The 17,560-nt window shown below is 55.2% G+C and overlaps 2 protein-coding genes and 2 long non-coding RNA genes across 4 annotated transcripts in view; 1 reads left to right on the forward strand and 3 right to left on the reverse strand.

The window, feature by feature from the left end:
- CEACAM20 (CEA cell adhesion molecule 20) overlaps window positions 1-669 on the reverse strand; it is a 69,719-nt gene extending 69,050 nt beyond the window's left edge. The window contains exon 1 of the mRNA XM_086690041.1: window positions 336-669. Within this exon, the coding sequence (XP_086546167.1) occupies window positions 336-353 (18 nt within the window). The 5' untranslated portion in view covers window positions 354-669. The remainder of the gene's footprint in view (window positions 1-335) is intronic.
- On the forward strand, window positions 645-11,214 carry IGSF23 (immunoglobulin superfamily member 23). Its single transcript, XM_086690042.1, has 5 exons — window positions 645-791; window positions 5,002-5,331; window positions 6,814-7,086; window positions 9,077-9,230; window positions 10,860-11,214. Exons 1-5 carry the CDS (start codon window positions 728-730, stop codon window positions 10,891-10,893), a joined length of 855 nt encoding a protein of 284 aa, XP_086546168.1. The 5' UTR covers window positions 645-727; the 3' UTR covers window positions 10,894-11,214.
- Window positions 11,215-14,752: 3,538 nt separating this feature from the next.
- On the reverse strand, window positions 14,753-15,523 carry LOC147573649 (uncharacterized). Its single transcript, XR_015244942.1, has 2 exons — window positions 15,295-15,523; window positions 14,753-15,254 (listed from the first exon to the last, which is right to left on the reverse strand). It is a non-coding gene; the product is annotated as an uncharacterized LOC147573649 (long non-coding RNA).
- A 241-nt stretch (window positions 15,524-15,764) lies between these two features.
- Window positions 15,765-17,205, reverse strand: LOC147573650 (uncharacterized). The gene is made up of 2 exons (XR_015244943.1): window positions 16,958-17,205; window positions 15,765-16,365 (listed from the first exon to the last, which is right to left on the reverse strand). It is a non-coding gene; the product is annotated as an uncharacterized LOC147573650 (long non-coding RNA).
- Between the last annotated feature and the right edge of the window lie 355 nt (window positions 17,206-17,560).

Below are 17,560 nucleotides of genomic sequence, written 5' to 3' on the forward strand. Positions count from 1 at the left end.
TTATCCTTCCAGAAGCCAAAATTCCAGATGTAGTATGAGCAAGGCCCTGAGAAAGGGCTTCCCAGCATGCCCCCAGGACATCCTGGATACCAACAGCAATACTTCGCATTATTGTAACAGCTACTGCCGATTTATTGAACACCTACTATATGCCAGGCACTCTGCGGGGTATCTGATGTCCATTGGCCCCACCGACTCTGAGGCCCCTCGATGATCAACATCCCCATTTCAGACAGGAGAAAAGTGGAGGCTTGGAGCTGACGGTCCCGGAGGCTGGAGCAAAGTCAGGAGGCAAGCAACAGCCCCCCCCCCCCCCCCCCCCCACTACCTCTTACCTGATGACCTTTAGCCATTTCTCTCCTCTGATGTGAAGTAACAGAGGCGGGACAATCCTGCCCCACCCTTCATCTTCATCATTCTCCCAGGGTTGGGGGGGGGGGGTGCGCAGAGAGGGAGGGGAACAAAGCCCCAGAGCCCCTTCTCCCAGAATCCTGCCCCTGCGTGCTCCCCACCCACCACCACCACTAACCCAGTGCTAGCGAAGGGCACAGGGCACGGATCTGGGAGGTGAATTTCCAGCCCAACGCGGGAGCCCGGGGGAAGGGGGCGGGGCTGTGGCCAGGACGGGGGCGGGGCCAAGGCTGAGAACTTAACCTCCTGTCTGTCTAGGGAGGCCGCACTCCAGACGGGGCGACCTCCCCTCTGCGGCCGCCAGACCGAACGCGGCATGAGGTGTCTTCTGGACGCCGGCCCCAGCCACAGCCCTGCCTGGAAGAGGCTGCTTCTAACAGGTGCGAAAGAGACGGTGGCTTCACCCAAGGGTTGGGGACAGGGAGAGGACACTCCCAGGGAGAGTCTCCAAAGACGAGGGCCCAGGCCTGAAGCTGGGGAGGGGGTGGCCAGGGAAGGACCTCCCAAAGCTGTCAGAATCAAAATGAGAGCTCAGAAAAAATGTGGGCACCTGTTATGCAAATCGCATCCCTGTGCCATGTGATTCGCAAAAGGAGAAGAATGCAAATTGTTTCCCTAGAGATAGAAAAGCACCCTGAGGGGCCTGGGTGGCTCCTTAGGTTAAGCATCTGACTTTGGCCCAAGTCATGATCTCAAGGTTCCTGGGTTCGAGCACCCATCAGGCTCCACACAGATTGTCTCTCTCTCCCTCTCTCTGCCCCTCCGCCACTTGTGCTATCTTTCTCTCTCAAAAATAACAGAAAGGACGGGGTGCCTGGGTGGCGCAGTCGGTTAAGCGTCCGACTTCAGCCAGGTCACGATCTCGCGGTCCAGGAGTTCGAGCCCCGCGTCGGGCTCTGGGCTGATGGCTCAGAGCCTGGAGCCTGTTTCCGATTCTCTGTCTCCCTCTCTCTCTGGCCCTCCCCCGTTCATGCTCTGTCTCTCTCTGTCCCAAAAAAATAAATAAACCTTGAAAAAAAAAAAATAACAGAAAGGAGGAAGGAAGGAAGGAAGGAAGGAAGGAAGGAAGGAAGGAAGGAAGGAAAGAAAAAGCGACACCTAGGTCCTTGGGTGGAACACTTTATTCCTGTCACTTTGCAGCAAAGAGCAAGGCCTCACTCCATCTATTGAGGTCCCTGCCCAGACACTGTAGTATCTATTACCAAGCATGCCTGAGGGTCGGGAAGGCTCCAGAAGAGGGGTACCTGAGCAGAAACTGGAATCACCGCTAGATAAAGAGTTAGGGGGAACAGCATTCTAGGAAGGGAGACCAGCATGTGCAAAGGCCCGGAGGCCTGAGCCACTGCCCGGAGTTCAGTCTCTCTGACGCAGAGAATGAGGGAAGATGGCGACAGGGGCACGGAGGTGTAGGAGGGTGCCAGGCGAGGGTATCAGCACTGTGTCCTGAGGGCGCTGGGGAGCCATGGAAGGCTTACAAGCAGGGGAACAGAAAAGCCCTACCAGCAGCCGACTCAGACATGAAATCAGTGGAGGTACGAAGCGGGCAGTAGGCCCATCACCCACCCAGAAGGCGCTATAGTGGGACAACTCCCGGCTCGCCACTTATGACCTTGGGTCTGAGACCGAAGCTCACGGTGCCTCAGTTTCCCTGCCGGTAAAACAGACTAGTGCTGACCTCAGGGCTGTTGAGGGGACCCGTGAGGAAATGGCTGGGAGAATCTGGCCCCGGGCCCTGGCACTGTGCCGACTGCTCCCAGACGGCTGACCTCTCACAGCTGCTTACGGAGCACAGCATTGTTTGTTTCCCACGATGCTGCCCGAGGAGTTGTTCCAACCCTTGCCATCAGCTCTCTTATTCAGGAAGAGAGCTGATGTTTTCACCTGTATTCTGTAAGGGGGCATTTCGGATCCTTAAAAGGTTCCCACTCATTATACTGTCTTTTAAAATTGTTTTTAGGGGCGCCTGGGTGGCGCAGTCGGTTAAGCGTCCGACTTCAGCCAGGTCGCGATCTCGCGTGATCTCGCGTGATCTCGCGTGATCTCGCGTGAGTTCCAGCCCCGCGTCGGGTTCTGGGCTGATGGCTCGGAGCCTGGAGCCTGTTTCCGATTCTGTGTCTCCCTCTCTCTCTCTGCCCCTCCCCCGTTCATGCTCTGTCTCTCTCTGTCCCAAAAATAAAATAAAAAACGTTGAAAAAAAAATTTAAAATTGTTTTTAACATTTATTTATTTTTGAGAGACAGAGAGAGACAGAGCATGAGCAGGGGAGGGACAGAGAGAGAGGGAGACACAATCCAAAGCAGCTCCAGGCTCTGAGCCGTCAGCACACGGCCCGACGCGAGGCTCGAGCTCACGAACCATGAGATCATAACCTGAGCCAAAGTCAGTCACTTAACCAACTGAGCCACCCAGGTGCCCCATGCTGGCAGTCCAGTTTTGGAGCCTGCATTCTGGGGTGTGTGTGTGTGTGTGTGTGTGTGTGTGTGAGAAAGACTACTGAGAACATAGTTTATGCTCTCTTATTTCCTTTATTCAAATTTTACTTAATTTTGTTGAATGGCTTATACACGCCCATGGTTCAAATCTCAAAGATATATAAAAGGGATATAAAAGGTCCCCCTCCCCCCTGCCGGCACACACAGGTAGCCACTGTCTTTGTGCATCCCTCCAGAGTTTCTTTATATGTTTATAAGAAATGCAAATATTACAGATTGACTTTTCTCCCGTTTTTACACCAAGTTAGCGTACCGTAAGAACCGTCCAGCCGCCTGCCTTTCTATCTTAACTGCTTACTTTGGCGATCTCTCCCTCTTAGTTCACGGCGTTCCGGAGACCTTCCCCACCTTTTCGTACAGCTGTCTTGTTCCACTGTATGAATGGAGCATAATTTATTAAATCGGTTCCCCATGGACGCCCACTTGGATATTTCCAATCTTTAGCCATTAAAACTAAGATGTGGCAAATGACCCTGCCCAGAAGTCATTTTATACTGGGGAAGGTTAATCCATAGAACACATTCCCTGATCTTTAATCTCAGGGTCAAAGGATATGGGAATTTTCAATCTGAAAAGCCCATGTCCTCCGCATGGGGTTGTATGAGCCACGCATAAGACGTTCTTTCCCATTGCCCTCGGCCCCATCAACATGCCACATCATCGACCTTTTGGATCTTTGCCAACCTGATCGGTGAAGAGTGTTACCTCCGTGTGTTTTAATTTGCGTTTCTCTTACTATGAGCACGGCTGAACATTTTCCCTAGGTCAAGAGACATTTGAATTTTCTTTCCTATGGATTTGCCCACCCACATCCTTTGTATAAGCTTCTGTTGGGTTGCTGATATTTTCGCTTATTGAGATCTCAGAGCTTTTTATATATTAGTGAAATGAGCTCTTGGTCTGTGAGATCCGTTGCAAATAATTTTTCCCGGTATGTCTCCCTCTCTCTCTCACCCTACCCCCCCTTTTTCCTCTCTCTCTCTCAAAAATAAATGAACATTAAAAAGAAGAATGTTGAGGGGCGCCTGGGTGGCTCAGTCGGTTAAGCGTCCAACTTCGGCTCAGGTCGTGATCTCGCGGTCCGTGAGTTCGAGCCCCGCGTCGGGCTCTGTGCTGACGGCTCGGAGCCCGGAGCCTGCTTCGGATTCTGTGTCTCCCTCTCTCTCTGCCCCTCCCCCGTTCATGCTCTGTCTCTCTCTGTCTCAAAAATAAATAAACGTTAAAAAAAATAATAAAAAATAAATTAAAAAATAAACATTAAAAAAAATTTTTTTTTAAAAAGAAGATTGTTGACTGCCTGTGGATCACAGCCCTGCTGTGTACCACCTAGGACATCCTGGACAATGGTCTCCAGTTCTCTGAGCTTCCATTTCCTCACTCCTACCCGGGGTGTGGCAGTTGTGTTACTCAGGGTTGAGGCGGGAAGATGGTCTTCTCAAAAGGAGTAATGGGCGAGGAGGTTAGTAAAGGGAGGATCTGCGGAGATAGAAGCAGGGTAGAGGCAACCCCTCCTGGGATCGCGCAGCACCCTGAGGCTGGCCACAGCAGAAGCTGTTACCTCCCGTGTGCTAGAAGCCGCGAGAAGACCAGCAGACCCCAAGACCCAAAGAGAGTGGCGCATAGACAGGGCCACACGACAACGGCAGCCTTAGTGGAGGGACACAGCCGCCCCACGTCCACGGAGCAGGGAGGGAGCCGTCACTCGCACCGGCAGAGGCCAACCGGAAGCAAAAGACAAGGGGACCCGATGAGGCAGCTCAGGGGAGTCAGCCTCTCGGGGAGCAGAGCAGGGCAGAGACGGGGAGACAACAGATCTGCACGGTTACCCTGGGTGATGTGCGCTTTGCAGGGGTCGACGGAAGGAGTAAGTGAGACAGTACGTGTTCGGCGCTCAGAACAGTATCTGGCATATAGGAGGCGCTCAGCGAACGTTCCCTTTCGTTCCGACATCGTCCCTATCATCATCACAGTTATCAGCTCTCAGCGTGCCACACTCACTGTCGCCAGCTCAGGAAGGGTTACCCGCTGGGGCAGCATCTCGCCCTTGGTCCCATTTGCCCCCTCTGCTCTCTCCTCTCTCTTCCCCCCCTCCTCCAAGGTATCCTGATCGCATCCTGCACCTGCTCTGTCTCCTTGGAGCCGCCCTCCTCTGCGTCTCCAGAGCCCTTGACCGCAGGAGCCTGTGCCCCCCTGCCCGTCCCCGGAAGCCTCAATGGCGCTCCCTCCACTTCTTGGTTCCGAGAGCACAAGACCCGGCCGGAAACCACGCTCTTCCCCCGCGAGGGCCTCCCGGGGCCCGGCCACACCAGCGGCCAGGAGACGCGGGACACCCAAGGCGACCCGATCATCAGACACGTGACAGCTGAGGACACAGTGCTGGAAGCCGGCAGAGGACGCAGGCGTGCGACAGAGCAGCTTCTAGGCAAAGGTGAGTGGGCCCCGAGAGGGACCGAGTTCTCAGGCAGCGAGAACAGCCTGGGCAAGGCTGGAGGGGTAAAGAGAGATCTGGAAAGCCTGTGGAATCATGAGCCGAGCCACGTAGAGGGCATGGGCCCTGTGAGGCCGCTGGCTTTTCGGTGCGGCTAGGGGGGAGGCAGAGAGAGCGGGCGGTCCACGGGGCTGACCGTGCAGGGCCCTGTAAGGCCTCACACAGAAGCTCGGACTTCCTTCCACTCAGCAAAACACTTACCAATGCTGATTGTTACGCACACGTCTGATCCCTTTTTAGTGCCTTCTCTGTCCTGGGTGATGCTGGGCACCAGCAATGGCGTAACGGCAGGGGCGCCCGGGTGGCTCAGTCGGTTGGTTAAGCGTCCGACCTCGGCTCAGGTCACGATCTCGCGGCTCATGAGTTCGAGCCCCGCGTCAGGCTCCGTGCTGAGAGCTCGGAGCCTGGAGCCTGTGTCTCCCTCTCTCTCGGCCCCTCCCCTGTTCAGCCTCTGTGTCTCTCTCTCTCTCTCAAAAAGTGAATAAACATTAAACAATTTAAAAAAAAAAAAAAAAAGAATGGTGCTTGGCTCCCGGTAAGAGCCACACCCAGGCGGCCGTTACATTGATTCTTGTCTCTACACCCGATGGGCTCTTTCTCCTCCTGCAAGGCTTAGCTCAGACACCACCTCCTCCAGGAAGCCTTCCATGAGTTCTTTGGTTGAGCTGACATTCTTTTCACTTTATCATATCGCATTGATATTGGAAAGCAGCTCGGCCTGGAGGCTCCCAGTACTCACCACGACATCAGATTTCCCGGGTTCAGACACTAGCTGTGCCTCTCTCTCTCTGACCGTGAAGCCTGGGCCTAAGAACCCCTGGACCTCGAGTCTTTGACCTGGAAAAAATACGGAAAGAAAACTATTGTGAAGATCACATGCGCCCCATCTCTGCAAAGAGGAATTCGCGGCAGCCAGTGGCACAGGCCCCAGGCCTTGGAGGCCTCCTCAACTCCTCACTCTCTCTCTCTCCAAGGCATCAGCAAATCCTGTGGGCTCTGCTTTCAAACGAATCCAGAATCCAGCCACTCCTCCCGGCTCCCGGCCTCACCCCGGTCCAGCTGAGGGCGGGGGAGCTGGGATATTTATATACCGGCTGCCCCCGGGTATGTCCATTTCCCAACACTTTGGCCTGCTTTCTCCTCGGGCACAGCGGGCCCTGGCAGCCACAGGGAAAGCGCTCGGGCAACAGGTGCCTTACTGGCAGTGGGAAGTGGTGAGGGCAAGGGGCTGGAGGGCGGGGACCCACAGGTCTGCTACTCCCTATGTCTGGAGCGACGCTGGGCACAGATCAGGAACTCCAAACACATGTATTGACGGATGAATGAATGAATGAATGAATGGATGCTTCTGTGTGGACAAAAGAAATGCTCAGCCTCTCTGAGGGGTCTCCACCCACGTGGCCTTGCTCTCCGTTTGCACAGCCAGCTCCAGCGGGGTGATGCTGTTGACCTTCCCCAGTGCCGTCCAGGGCGTTATCCAGAGTGACCTCAACTACTCAGTGATCCTGGAGTGTTTGGCCTCTTACATCACCCCCACACCCGTGCTGCACTGGACCCTCGACGGGGAGCCCTACGACACCGGGAATATGCTGATCATCCGGAGGTTGTCCTGGGGGCATCTGGGCACCTATGTGTGCACAGCCAAGAACAGCCAGGGAGAGTATCCCTCCAATCCTGTGACGATCTCACTGCCACGTGAGTCCCCCCCCTCCCCCCCATCCCCACCCCAGACTTCTGCACCCTTGCTGGTCTGTGGCCAGCTGTCCTGGCTCCCTGGAGCCAACCACAGAGCAGTCCACTCGGAGACCCTTCATAGCCAAGGTGTCATCCTGTCCCCCCATCTTGCCCGGCAGAGTGGGGATCATTAGCCCATTTTACAGAAGAAAGAGATGAGCTCTTAGCAAAAGCTCAGCTCAGGATCTGGAGCCAGCCGTCTGGGTCCCGACTCCGACTCTTTGCTGGCTGTGTGAGCCTGGCCTCTCGGAGTCTGAGCACACACCTGTGACAAAATGCAGGTGACGATGAGTGGTCCCGAGCGGGGGCTTTGGCATTTGGATTCTGGCTCCCCCTCTTCCAGCTGTGTGACTCTGAACCAGTGCCTTGACTTCTCTGGGCCTCAGGGTCCTCGTCTGCAAATTGAGAAAACGCTAGTGCCCGCCCCAAAGCGTACTTGTGAGCTTTCAGCGAGGACACAGGTGAACAGCCCAAAATAACAGCGGGCGCTCAGTAAACACGAGCTAATATCATTGCTACAACTAGCGTTGTCCATGTTATTAATTTCGTGACTGTTACCATACGTGGACCCCCATCCCCCGGGCAGGTCTCCCTTTGCTCCTGTGTATGACGGGGTGACTTGTAACTGTCTGCAAGACTGTTTTCAGGGCCAGAAATAACATGTGAACGAGACCAACAGAACATCTGTTAGAGACAGGTGGTTTAGCGCCTGGCCAACTCAGTCGGTGGAGCATGTGACTCCTGATCTTAAGAGTCATGAGTTCAAGCCCCAAGCTGGGGGCGTAGCCCACTTTAAAAAGAAAAAAAAAAAAAAAAAGCAGGTGCTTTAAATAGCCGTGATCCTCGTGAACATTCTTTTTCATGTATTTATGCACGGAGGACACGTGGCTCCGGGTGAGCGAGAGTGAAACAGAGGACCTGGTCAGCAGAGGAGCAGGGAAGGTACTTAGGCACTTAGGCATCAGGATCCACATGAGCAAAGGTCCAGAGCACGGAAAGGGCGGGGGCTGGAAAGCCTGGCTTGGCGGGGTCCCAGCCACCTCTTCCTTCCCAACTTCCCAGGGTCCAGTAGGAGCTTCAGGATTTGGTTTTGGGGTGATTCGTTGGGAGAAAAAAAGTTTAAATCTTAGAGCAGCCGGTGACTCTGCTATGCTCACTGAGAATGATGGCACTTCCAAGACCCCCTTAGTCATTCATCAGCTTTTCAGGAGATGTTTATTGGCCCGCCTACTATGTGACTGGCCCGTGCTGGGTGGTGCTGGGGACATTCTGGTGATGGAGACAGCCCTGGCCCTTTCCCCAGACAGTAATGTTTGAGCGCGGGGAGGTGGGGGGGAGGAGGGGACAGACCAGTGGGAGGCAGCCCTGTCCACAGACAGTAGTGACCAGAGTAGGCAAGGCTGGGGTGGGGGAGCCAAGGGATGTGGGACCCAAGGGGGCACCTGATCCAGCCAGGGGGTCAGGGAGGGCTTCCTGGAGGAGGGGACAACTGAGCTGGTACTAGGATACATAGGAATCATCCAGGCCAAGGTGGTGGGTGGGTGGACCAGCATTCTAGGGTCACAAAGGCCTGGAAGTAGGAGAAAGAGGTGAGCTCGGAAAATTGGGCAGAGTCCAATGAGACCGGGTTATAAAGGTGGAGGGGAGAGAGAGATGAGGTTCGCCAGCTGGCACGGCCTCGAAGGCCAAAATGAGAGACGCTTGCTCCCTGGGAAGCCACAGCAAGGTTCTGAGCAGGGGAGGAACAGGGACACATTTGAGCTTTCCACAGACCCTCTGGCCCCCGTGTGGCCGGGAGGTCGGGGGGAGGGGAGGGACAGGGGCAGAAGAGCCAGAGGGAGGCCAGGGTGGAGACCGGAGGGTGGGGAGGAGGGGGCAGACTGAAGACACACTCAGGGGGTGACATGGTGGGAGGCAGGGGTGTGCAGTCTCACCCCTTCTTGGTCCCCAGAAGACAACGTGGAACCCACAGACGCTGAGCCCATCGAGCCAGACCCCGTTCTGTCCGTGTCAGGGGGAGCTGCCGTCGCCCTCCTGGTGGCTGCAAATGTGGGGGCGATGATGCTGATAGGAGGTGTGGGCTTCGCCATCGTCCAGAGCCTAAGGTATGTCCTGTCCTCACCCCCGTCCGCCTCCTGATGTCCACTCGGCCCCCCACGAGACACAGAGCTCACTCTGCAGCCAGACAGAAGCCCAACCGATAGCCTCGTCCCAAGAAGCTTTAGACTCAGGATTCTGAGCCCTGATGCACCCGCCCGAGGTGTGACCCCCAGGGAACAAAGAGACAGAAGACGATTCTGGAGCTGGTCTGCCTTGGTAAGGCCAGGAGGCGAGGCCAGGGTGGGGAGGGGGTGCAGTTGAACTAAGTGAAGGCCTCCCTGAGAAACTGACATCTGAGCAAAGACACTGAGCAAAGGAGGGAGGGCTCAGGGGATGTCTGGCAAGGACTTGGCTTTTGTTCTTAGTGACCTGAGAGCAATGGAGGGTCTCGAGCAGAGAGGGACAGGATCTGACTTACGTCTGACTTGCATTCTAATCCTAGATGTGTTAGCTATGATCCCAATACTGTAATATCTTACGGTTATGTGCTTGCTAAGCATGATTCTATTTCATTTCCACAAGAGCTCGGCGGATGGGGTTGGGGGTCGCGGATAGGAAAGAAGACCTTGTGTGTGTCAAAGAGGAAACCCAGGCTCGGGGAGGAGTGGCTGGGCCCAGACCCCGCAGCCGGAGAGGAGGGGTTCGAACCCAGAACCCTGCCTCACTCCTAGTTCTCGCCCTACCCTACACGGCCTCTTTTTCCGCCACAACAGTACAGCCTCTGTAGCTTGTGCGCTGCGAGCTGACGTGGTTTGCAAAGGCCTTGTGGATCAGCTGGGAGAGGCTGGGGCCAGGTCTCCAGTCGGCGAGTCCCAGGCAGGGGTGGGGGAGGGCCAGGCTGCTCCCTGAACCCCTGCATCACGCTCATCCGTCAGCTCATGCTGCGTAAGCCCCGGGAGCCTTCAAGTCCCAGCTACTCTGAGGGATGGGTACATTCTTGGCCTCATTTTCCAAATGAGTAAACCAAAGCTCAGAGAAACTCCTCAGCTGGCCCAAGGACGCACAGCTGACAGATGGCTGACTCTGAACCAAACCCAGATCCAAATCCAAAACCACGTTCTTAGAGGGGAAGGATGACAGAACCTGTCCCCGCCCCCGTGAGTGGGCGGGAGGAGTCACTTCCCGTCCCCCTACCATTTTGGCCCAGACCTATGATGGCAAACCACTGCTGACGCCAGCCAGAAGGAACCAGCTTCTTCCAAAACAGCTTCAGCCTTAGAGATGAGGTCGTGAGGACAAGCATGGCTGTCCTGACCCTCTCGGTGGGGAGGGGCAGTCCTCGGAAAAGAGGGGTATGGACTGAGGGGAAGCCCCACACACGTCGACCGCACCCACCAAGGGCAAGAGAGACCCCTGCCGCTTGTCGCTAAGGCCGCGGGCCCCAAAGCCAGGCTACTTGGGTGCATCCCAGCTCTGCCATTCGTCCGCTAGCTTGCGGAACTTTGAGCGGGTCCTTTAACCACCTCTGTACAACAAGGACAGTGGTAATACCTACCTCAGAGGGGGAGTGTGTGGATTACACGAGGCAGGAGGACCAAAGCGCTGCAAATCGTGCCTGGTGCGTGGTAAACCTTCAATAAACGTCAGCCACGCTGATGGCGATGACGGTGACGACTTCTCGCTCTACGTCGTAGGATTCACCGACGAAGACTGCGGATGTGCTGCTAAAGTGGGCACCTGTCTGTCAGCCTAAGAGGTGATGCCAGGAAGGCGGCAAGAGCATCCCGCGGCTGGGGAAAAGAGGAAGTTACCGGGGGCTCCAGAGAGACCCCCTCCCTCCTGACCATTTGCCCGTGGGATGTTCTCGTCTCGTTGAGAGTCCCGGGGACCGCTTTTCTCCCCTCTCTGCAATTACCAGCCTCCCATCTGCCCAGCTCACCAACCCCCGGGAAGCCACCTACACAAGTAGCCTGTATTTCCTAAAATTCGTGGGCTGTCAGCGAAAGATACTCACTTAAGTGGCTCAATAAAAACAAAAGGACGAATTTACTATAAGGATCCAAGATGTCCACACACACACACACACACAAAAAATCCAAGGGTGTAACAGTTAGCACTTGCTGTGTAACAAACTACTCCCCCCCCCCCCCCTGCTGAAATTTAATGGCTTGAAACAACAGCCATGGGTTTAGCTTACAATGTTGAGGGTTATCAGTTTGGGCTGGGCTCAGCTGGGCGGGTCTTCTGGTCTCTGCTGGGCCCACTCCCACTTCTGTGATGAGGTGGCAGTTACCCAGGGGCTATCTGCACTAGGACGGTCGTCTGGGACAACTAACCTGTCCTCCACATCATCTATCATCCTGTAGCAGGCAGACCCAAGCTTGTTCACATGCCAGAGGCAGGATTCCAGGAGGGAGACAGAGGCGCAATGCCTCTTATGCCCGAAATGAAGAATGGCACATCCTTGGGGCACCGGGGTGGCTCGGTCGGTTAACCGCTCAGGTCATGATCTCGCGGTTTGTGAGTTCGAGCCCCGTGTTGGGCTCTGTGCTGACAGCTCGGAGCCTGCTTCGGATTCTGTGTGTGTGTGTGTGTGTGTGTGTGTGTGTGTGTGTGTGTGTGTCTGCCCCTCCCCCACTCATCCTCTGCCTCTGTCTCTCAAAAATAAATAAACATTGGGGCGCCTGGGTGGCTCAGTCGGTTAAGCATCCAACTTCAGCTCAGGTCATGATCTCAAGGCTCATGGGTTCGAGCCCCATGTCAGGCTCTGCGCTGACAGCTCAGAGCCTGGAGCCTGCTTCAGATTCTGTGTCTCCCTCTCTCTCTACCCCTCCCCTGCTTATGCTCTGAATCTATCTCAAAAATAAATAAAAACATTAAAAACTTTTTATAAATAAATAAATAAACAAACATTTAAAAAAAAAAGAGAGGGGGCGCCTGGGTGGCGCAGTCGGTTAAGTGTCCGACTTCAGCCAGGTCACGATCTCGCGGTCCGTGAGTTCGAGCCCCGCGTCAGGCTCCGGGCTGATGGCTCAGAGCCTGGAGCCTGTTTCCGATTCTGTGTCTCCCTCTCTCTCTGCCCCTCCCCCGTTCATGCTCTGTCTCTCTCTGTCCCAAAAATAAATAAACGTTGAAAAAAAATTAAAAAAAAAAAAAAAAAAAAAGAGAGAAAGCAGGAATGTTGCTGGAACCTTCTCGGCCCCCAGCTCTCACCCCTTGTAATCCTCTTCTCCGGGTACATTAGACTCCTAGTTCTCTCTCTGTGTCTGCAGATGGGTTCTCAATGCTTCCCCATCCACATGGCGGAAGACACAATCCCATAGCTTCCAAATCCACAGAATCCCTTTGCCTTGTTTCCGAAGCCCCTGGAGAAGGCATCTGATTGGCTCACTCGGGTCACGTGTCAACCTTGCGCCCCTTCCTGTGGCGGGCGGGGTGGGGGGGGCCTGGATGCTTCATACAAGCAGAGCTCAAGGGCCCGGCCGCGTCAGTTGCCCCAAGAAGGGGGGAGGTAGGTAGGCACCCCAAAACGTCGTCTACACACGGAGCTGATTTTTGCTCCTTTTCATAAAAGAAAAACATCTGAAATGCAGCGAAGTGGGGGCGGTGGCCACAGCCCCCCCCCCCCCCCCCGGGGAATCCGTGGCTGAATTATAAACAAGATCGACCCTTTGATTTTGAGCTGTTGGAGGACGCTGATGTGCGGATGCATCTAACACCCGAGGAGCATTAGTGCTTCTGTGACCAGCACGAAGCCACCTACCGCATCGTGATGCTTAGCAAGAAGAGGAACGGACGTGAGTTCGAATACTGTCTGTGGAGGGTTGTCTGCGTAGCTGTCACTACACTCTGTGCCGTAGGTGACTCATGAGCCATGTCATCCTCACCGTGTCCACAGGAAAGCAGAGCCCACCTCCGTTTTCCTGAAAGAGCAGGGGAGGCTCGGAGAGACGGTGAGTGACTTGCCCAGGGCCACAAGGGCAGCACAGGGTAGAGGTGTTGCCCACGCCAGGCTGGCTGCCTGGCTCTGAGACCCCTGTTTCCAAGCACCCCCCTTTCCTGTCGCTCCCTCCTCGGGGCCAGAGCCCCCTCCCCCTTCTTTCATAAGCCCCGTCCCCTCCTGTGTCAGGCAGTCGTCACTGTGCTTGCGTACAGAGGATAAGAGCGAGGCTCAGAGACGGCAAGTGACTTGCCCCAGGTTCCACAGCCATGCGTGATGCCGACTCAAGTCTACTCCATTCCCAAACCCATGCCCCTATTTGTTAAAAATAAATAAATCCCCCAACACCCGTATGTGTAGATCACTGCCTCTGGGGTCCCCACCCTGGTCTGTGCAAAGGCTCAGATTTGCTGAGAAACCTAGAAACCCCTGATATCTAAACAGCTCCTTTCCTGCCTGAATCATCCTGCTCTGGCCCTTCTCTCCTCCCTGTTCCCTCCTGTCAAAGGAGAAATGAGTTATTTTTCCGGCCTGGGTGGTGACAGGGAGGAAGCTGGTTCCTGCAGCTCCCAATTTGGCGAGGTCTCAGCGGTGACACCACAGCCACCGCCTTCGCCGGCCGGGGGCCAGCTGTCCTCTGGCCAAGGCTGTGGCAAGGCTGCTGGCTCGCCCTTCGGGACAGCTGAGAATTACCGTCATGGCCCTCCCAACCCACAAAAATAAACGGCGCACATGTCCTCAAAGAGACCTCCTGACCACCCCTGTTACAAATTCAGTCCCCTGGTTGAACGCGGTCCCGTCACTGTTCTGCTGTATACCATGTAACCGCATCGTGTCGTTAAATAGTGACCAGTGTGAATATTTACTATTTATCTCATCCACGATGGCGAGGTCTGTGGCCGTTACAAGTGTGTGCTCGGTGAGCCTGGCCACAGCACGCTCACCATGGAAAGTGGAAAACAGCACAAACCAGAGATCTCCGGGTGACCGACACGCCACTGAAAAGTGGGTGCCTGGAGACTGCGGGAAGCCATTCCAACTGGCCCTGCCTTAAACGTGTCTGGATTCTCTGTGCACCAAGGAAGAAACACACCTTTGTCTTACGTCACTGTTGTTTTAGCCCCGTTTTTCCTGGCAGCCGGTCTAATACCAATGGATATCTCTAACCCTAAGCTTTAAACCATAAGGTCAAAGATTTAGACGACATTTGGCGAAACAAAGCTTGCACGACGAGGAGGGAGCCTGTGACCACACGGAGGGCTGGACGAGTTGGGCCACCGTGAAAAGTATGAGCCAAGAACAAGCAAAATCCTCTCCCCACATCCCCCCCTCCCTGTCCCTGGGTAGGGGCACAAGTGGAGAGTGTTGTCAAAAGTAGGAAATGCTGGATAAGAAAACTGAGCATCCTGGGGCGCCCGGGTGGCTCAGTCAGTTGACCGTCCAACTTCGGCTCAGGTCACGATCTCAAGGCTCGTGGGTTCGAGCCCCGCGTCGGGCTCTGTGCTGACAGCTCGGAGCCTGGAGCCTGCTTCAGATCCTGTGTCTCCCTCTCTCTCTGTCCCTCCCCGACTTGCGCTCTCTCTCTCTCTCTCTCTCAAAAAAATGAATGTTAAAAAAAATTTCTTTTTAAAAAGAGAGAGCTGAGAATCCTGAACCCGTTCTGCTTTATTCTGTGACTGTGCGGGCATCACACGTTTTGTATCCAGGTGGAAGACAAAAACAAAAACGAAAACAAAACAAAACTCGACAACGAACAAACCCTGGGATTTTCCTCCTCCATCCAGGCATCCCAGACATCCGGGCAGCCATCTCTGCTGCCCCGTGCTCGAGGACCACAGGCAGGAGCACAAGAAGGAAGAAGCGGTCGAGGGGAGATGGGATTTCCAGCCGTAACCTCTGGCCCCAGTTCCTCTGCACAACTCGTGTTTTTCACCTCCATTCCGCCAGCGTCCACTTCTCCTCGACCCCCACGTTTGCCAGACCAGCAGCAGCTGCTGTAAGTGGTGAACCGAGAGTTCTGAGGACCCACCCAAGCTCTCCAGGGTGAAGGACCTGTAGGGAGTATTGATGTCTCTGGGAGCCCAGAATAGAGTGGTGACTGCAGTCCCATATTTGCTTCCCATGCTTATCAGGAGTGAGTCAGACTCTCCTCCCTGAAGGGGACCGGAAGAACTTACTTCTGGTTCCACACCGGCCCCGGATACACTGCGATCCGCAATGACAGAGGCACACGAGATTCCCAGGTGACTTGAACAACACCTGGTTCCTTCGTTCGCCCAACGAATATTCACTGGGCACCTCCTGCGTGGCGGGCTCTGTGCTAGAGGCAGGAACAGGACAGACGTGGCCTCTGCCCTCACAGAGTCCACGGACTCCATCTCCAAAATCCAAACCTCCGGCCCACTCCTTGTGTGCGTCTTCAGCCCTCCCCGCCTCCCACAACCCCCCCCCCCCAGCTCTTTCCTCAGACTCTCTTCAAGCTCTCAAGCTCACTCGCTCGCTCGCTCTCTGTCTCTCTCACACAGATACAGACACACGCAGAACTTAATGAGTAATTTTCCTCTAAATTCCAGTATCGACAGAAAACAGAAGTGTATGTGCTGCCGTTGGAAAGGGGCCTAACAGATGATAACCAGAGATCAACTCATTGCCAAAGCCATTCATTCGTGCACTCCTGTATTCATTCGTTCAACATGCCTCCCTCCGGCCCCCCGTCTGTGTAGAGCTCTCTGCTGGGCAATACTGGGGACCCAGGGCTGAGCACGGCAGCCGCAGCCCTGCCCTCCCGGGGCTCGCCGTCCAGTGGGGGAAACAGAACCCTCCCCAAGTAGTGACAACCCAGAGTGGGCCGGGCCGGGCCGGGGAAGCCTAGGGAGGGCTCAGGGACACCAGAGGAGGGACTGCCCGCCATGGGGAACCAAGAAGGCTTTCGGGAGGTGGGGGGAGCTGGGCTGGCTCGGCCGGTGAACTGAAGTGTGAGTGACCACCGCCAGGGTCACAGGGAAGAGGTGTCCCAGCGCGAACGTGAGCAAACACAGTTTGATTCGAAGGACTGCAAGGGTTTCTGCCGGCTGATGCGTAAAGCAGGAGAGGAAGTGACCTCAAGCTGTCGTCAGAGGCCAGGTCATGTACAGTCTGGACTTTGTCCTTCACGACCCAGACCTGCCTGCCACAGGGTAGGGCTCTGATGAGTCACCAGTGGTAGAAGGAGGCAGGCTGGAGAGGGTAGGTTTCATTTCCTTCTTTGGGCCGCGACAGGGCTGCACGATATGGAAGGGGGGAGACAGGGAACAACCGTGGAGAGGCATCACTACGCCCCTACACCTCGGTGGATGTGGGGGCGAGGCCTGGCGGGAGAAGATAAAGAGGAAATGCCCGCTCCGGGAGCCAGCCCGTTCTTGGGGAAGGATGGGCCTGTGGCGGTTGCTTGGGGGTTTCTTTCCAGCGTTTTCCTGCCTAGCCTCAGAGTACAGAAGGCGAAAATCCTGCCCCGGGACCGCAATAATAGCTTCTGCCATTTGCGAGGCCGCTACATAAATTGCTTTTTTTAACCATCTAACTTACTTTCACATAACTTATTTGACCATCACCCCAGGGGTTTCTTTGATCCCCTGTTTCAGGGATGAGAAAAAGGAGGCAAGAGAACTGATCCGAGTGTACCGTCACCAGCTATTCGTTGGTGAAACCAGAATCTGAACCAGAAGAGTCGCGTCCCGAGCCCCTCCTCCCTCGTCCCCTGCCTTCCCTCTCCTCGCTTTCTCTCTCCCTCACCCCTCCTCCCTCCCCTCATCCCTCTCTCCCCTCCCCACCCGTTCTGCCCCCCTCCCTCCCACCCAGCCTCCAGGTTCCTACATCAGACCCTTCAGGACAAAGCTTCACATCAGAAAGTTTAGAAGCTCCAGGTCACCGCCAGGGGGGGGTCCCTGGATAGTAAGCATTTCACCGCCAGGCTCTCCTTCACTGGCAAGATTTTCACTGGTAATGATTTGGGCTGCATCTCCCAAAACCACAAATGCGCATGCCCTTTGACCCAACAAACTCACTTCTAGGAAAGCAAGGAACTGACTCCACCACGCAGGCGGGAAATGGCGTGGACTGGGTTGCCCAGGACAGCACCCTCGGCTTGGGCAAAGCACTAGAAACACCCACAAGGCCCGGGCGCTGAGGACGGGTTCAAAACTGATGGTGTCTTCACACAAGGGAAGGACTCAAGGAGAGGGGTTCCAAGGAGACCCCAGACCACCTTCAGGGCTCAGAGGTGGGGAGGGGTCATGGGAGGGGCTGTCTCTTGTCTCAACGCACCCATTCCACGTGGCAACAATCTCCCCCCATCACATCCTCACCTGGGTTCATCCGGACCTGAGACAAGATATTTTATTTAATTCGGCGATTTTGACAGCATGGCGCTTTGGGCCTTCCCAAGTATTTATTGACCCTTTTTTTTTTTTTTTTGGC

This window comes from Puma concolor, chromosome E2, assembly GCF_028749965.1.
Source record: "Puma concolor isolate L17-30 chromosome E2, mPumCon1.1.hap2, whole genome shotgun sequence".
NCBI lineage: Eukaryota > Metazoa > Chordata > Mammalia > Carnivora > Felidae > Puma > Puma concolor.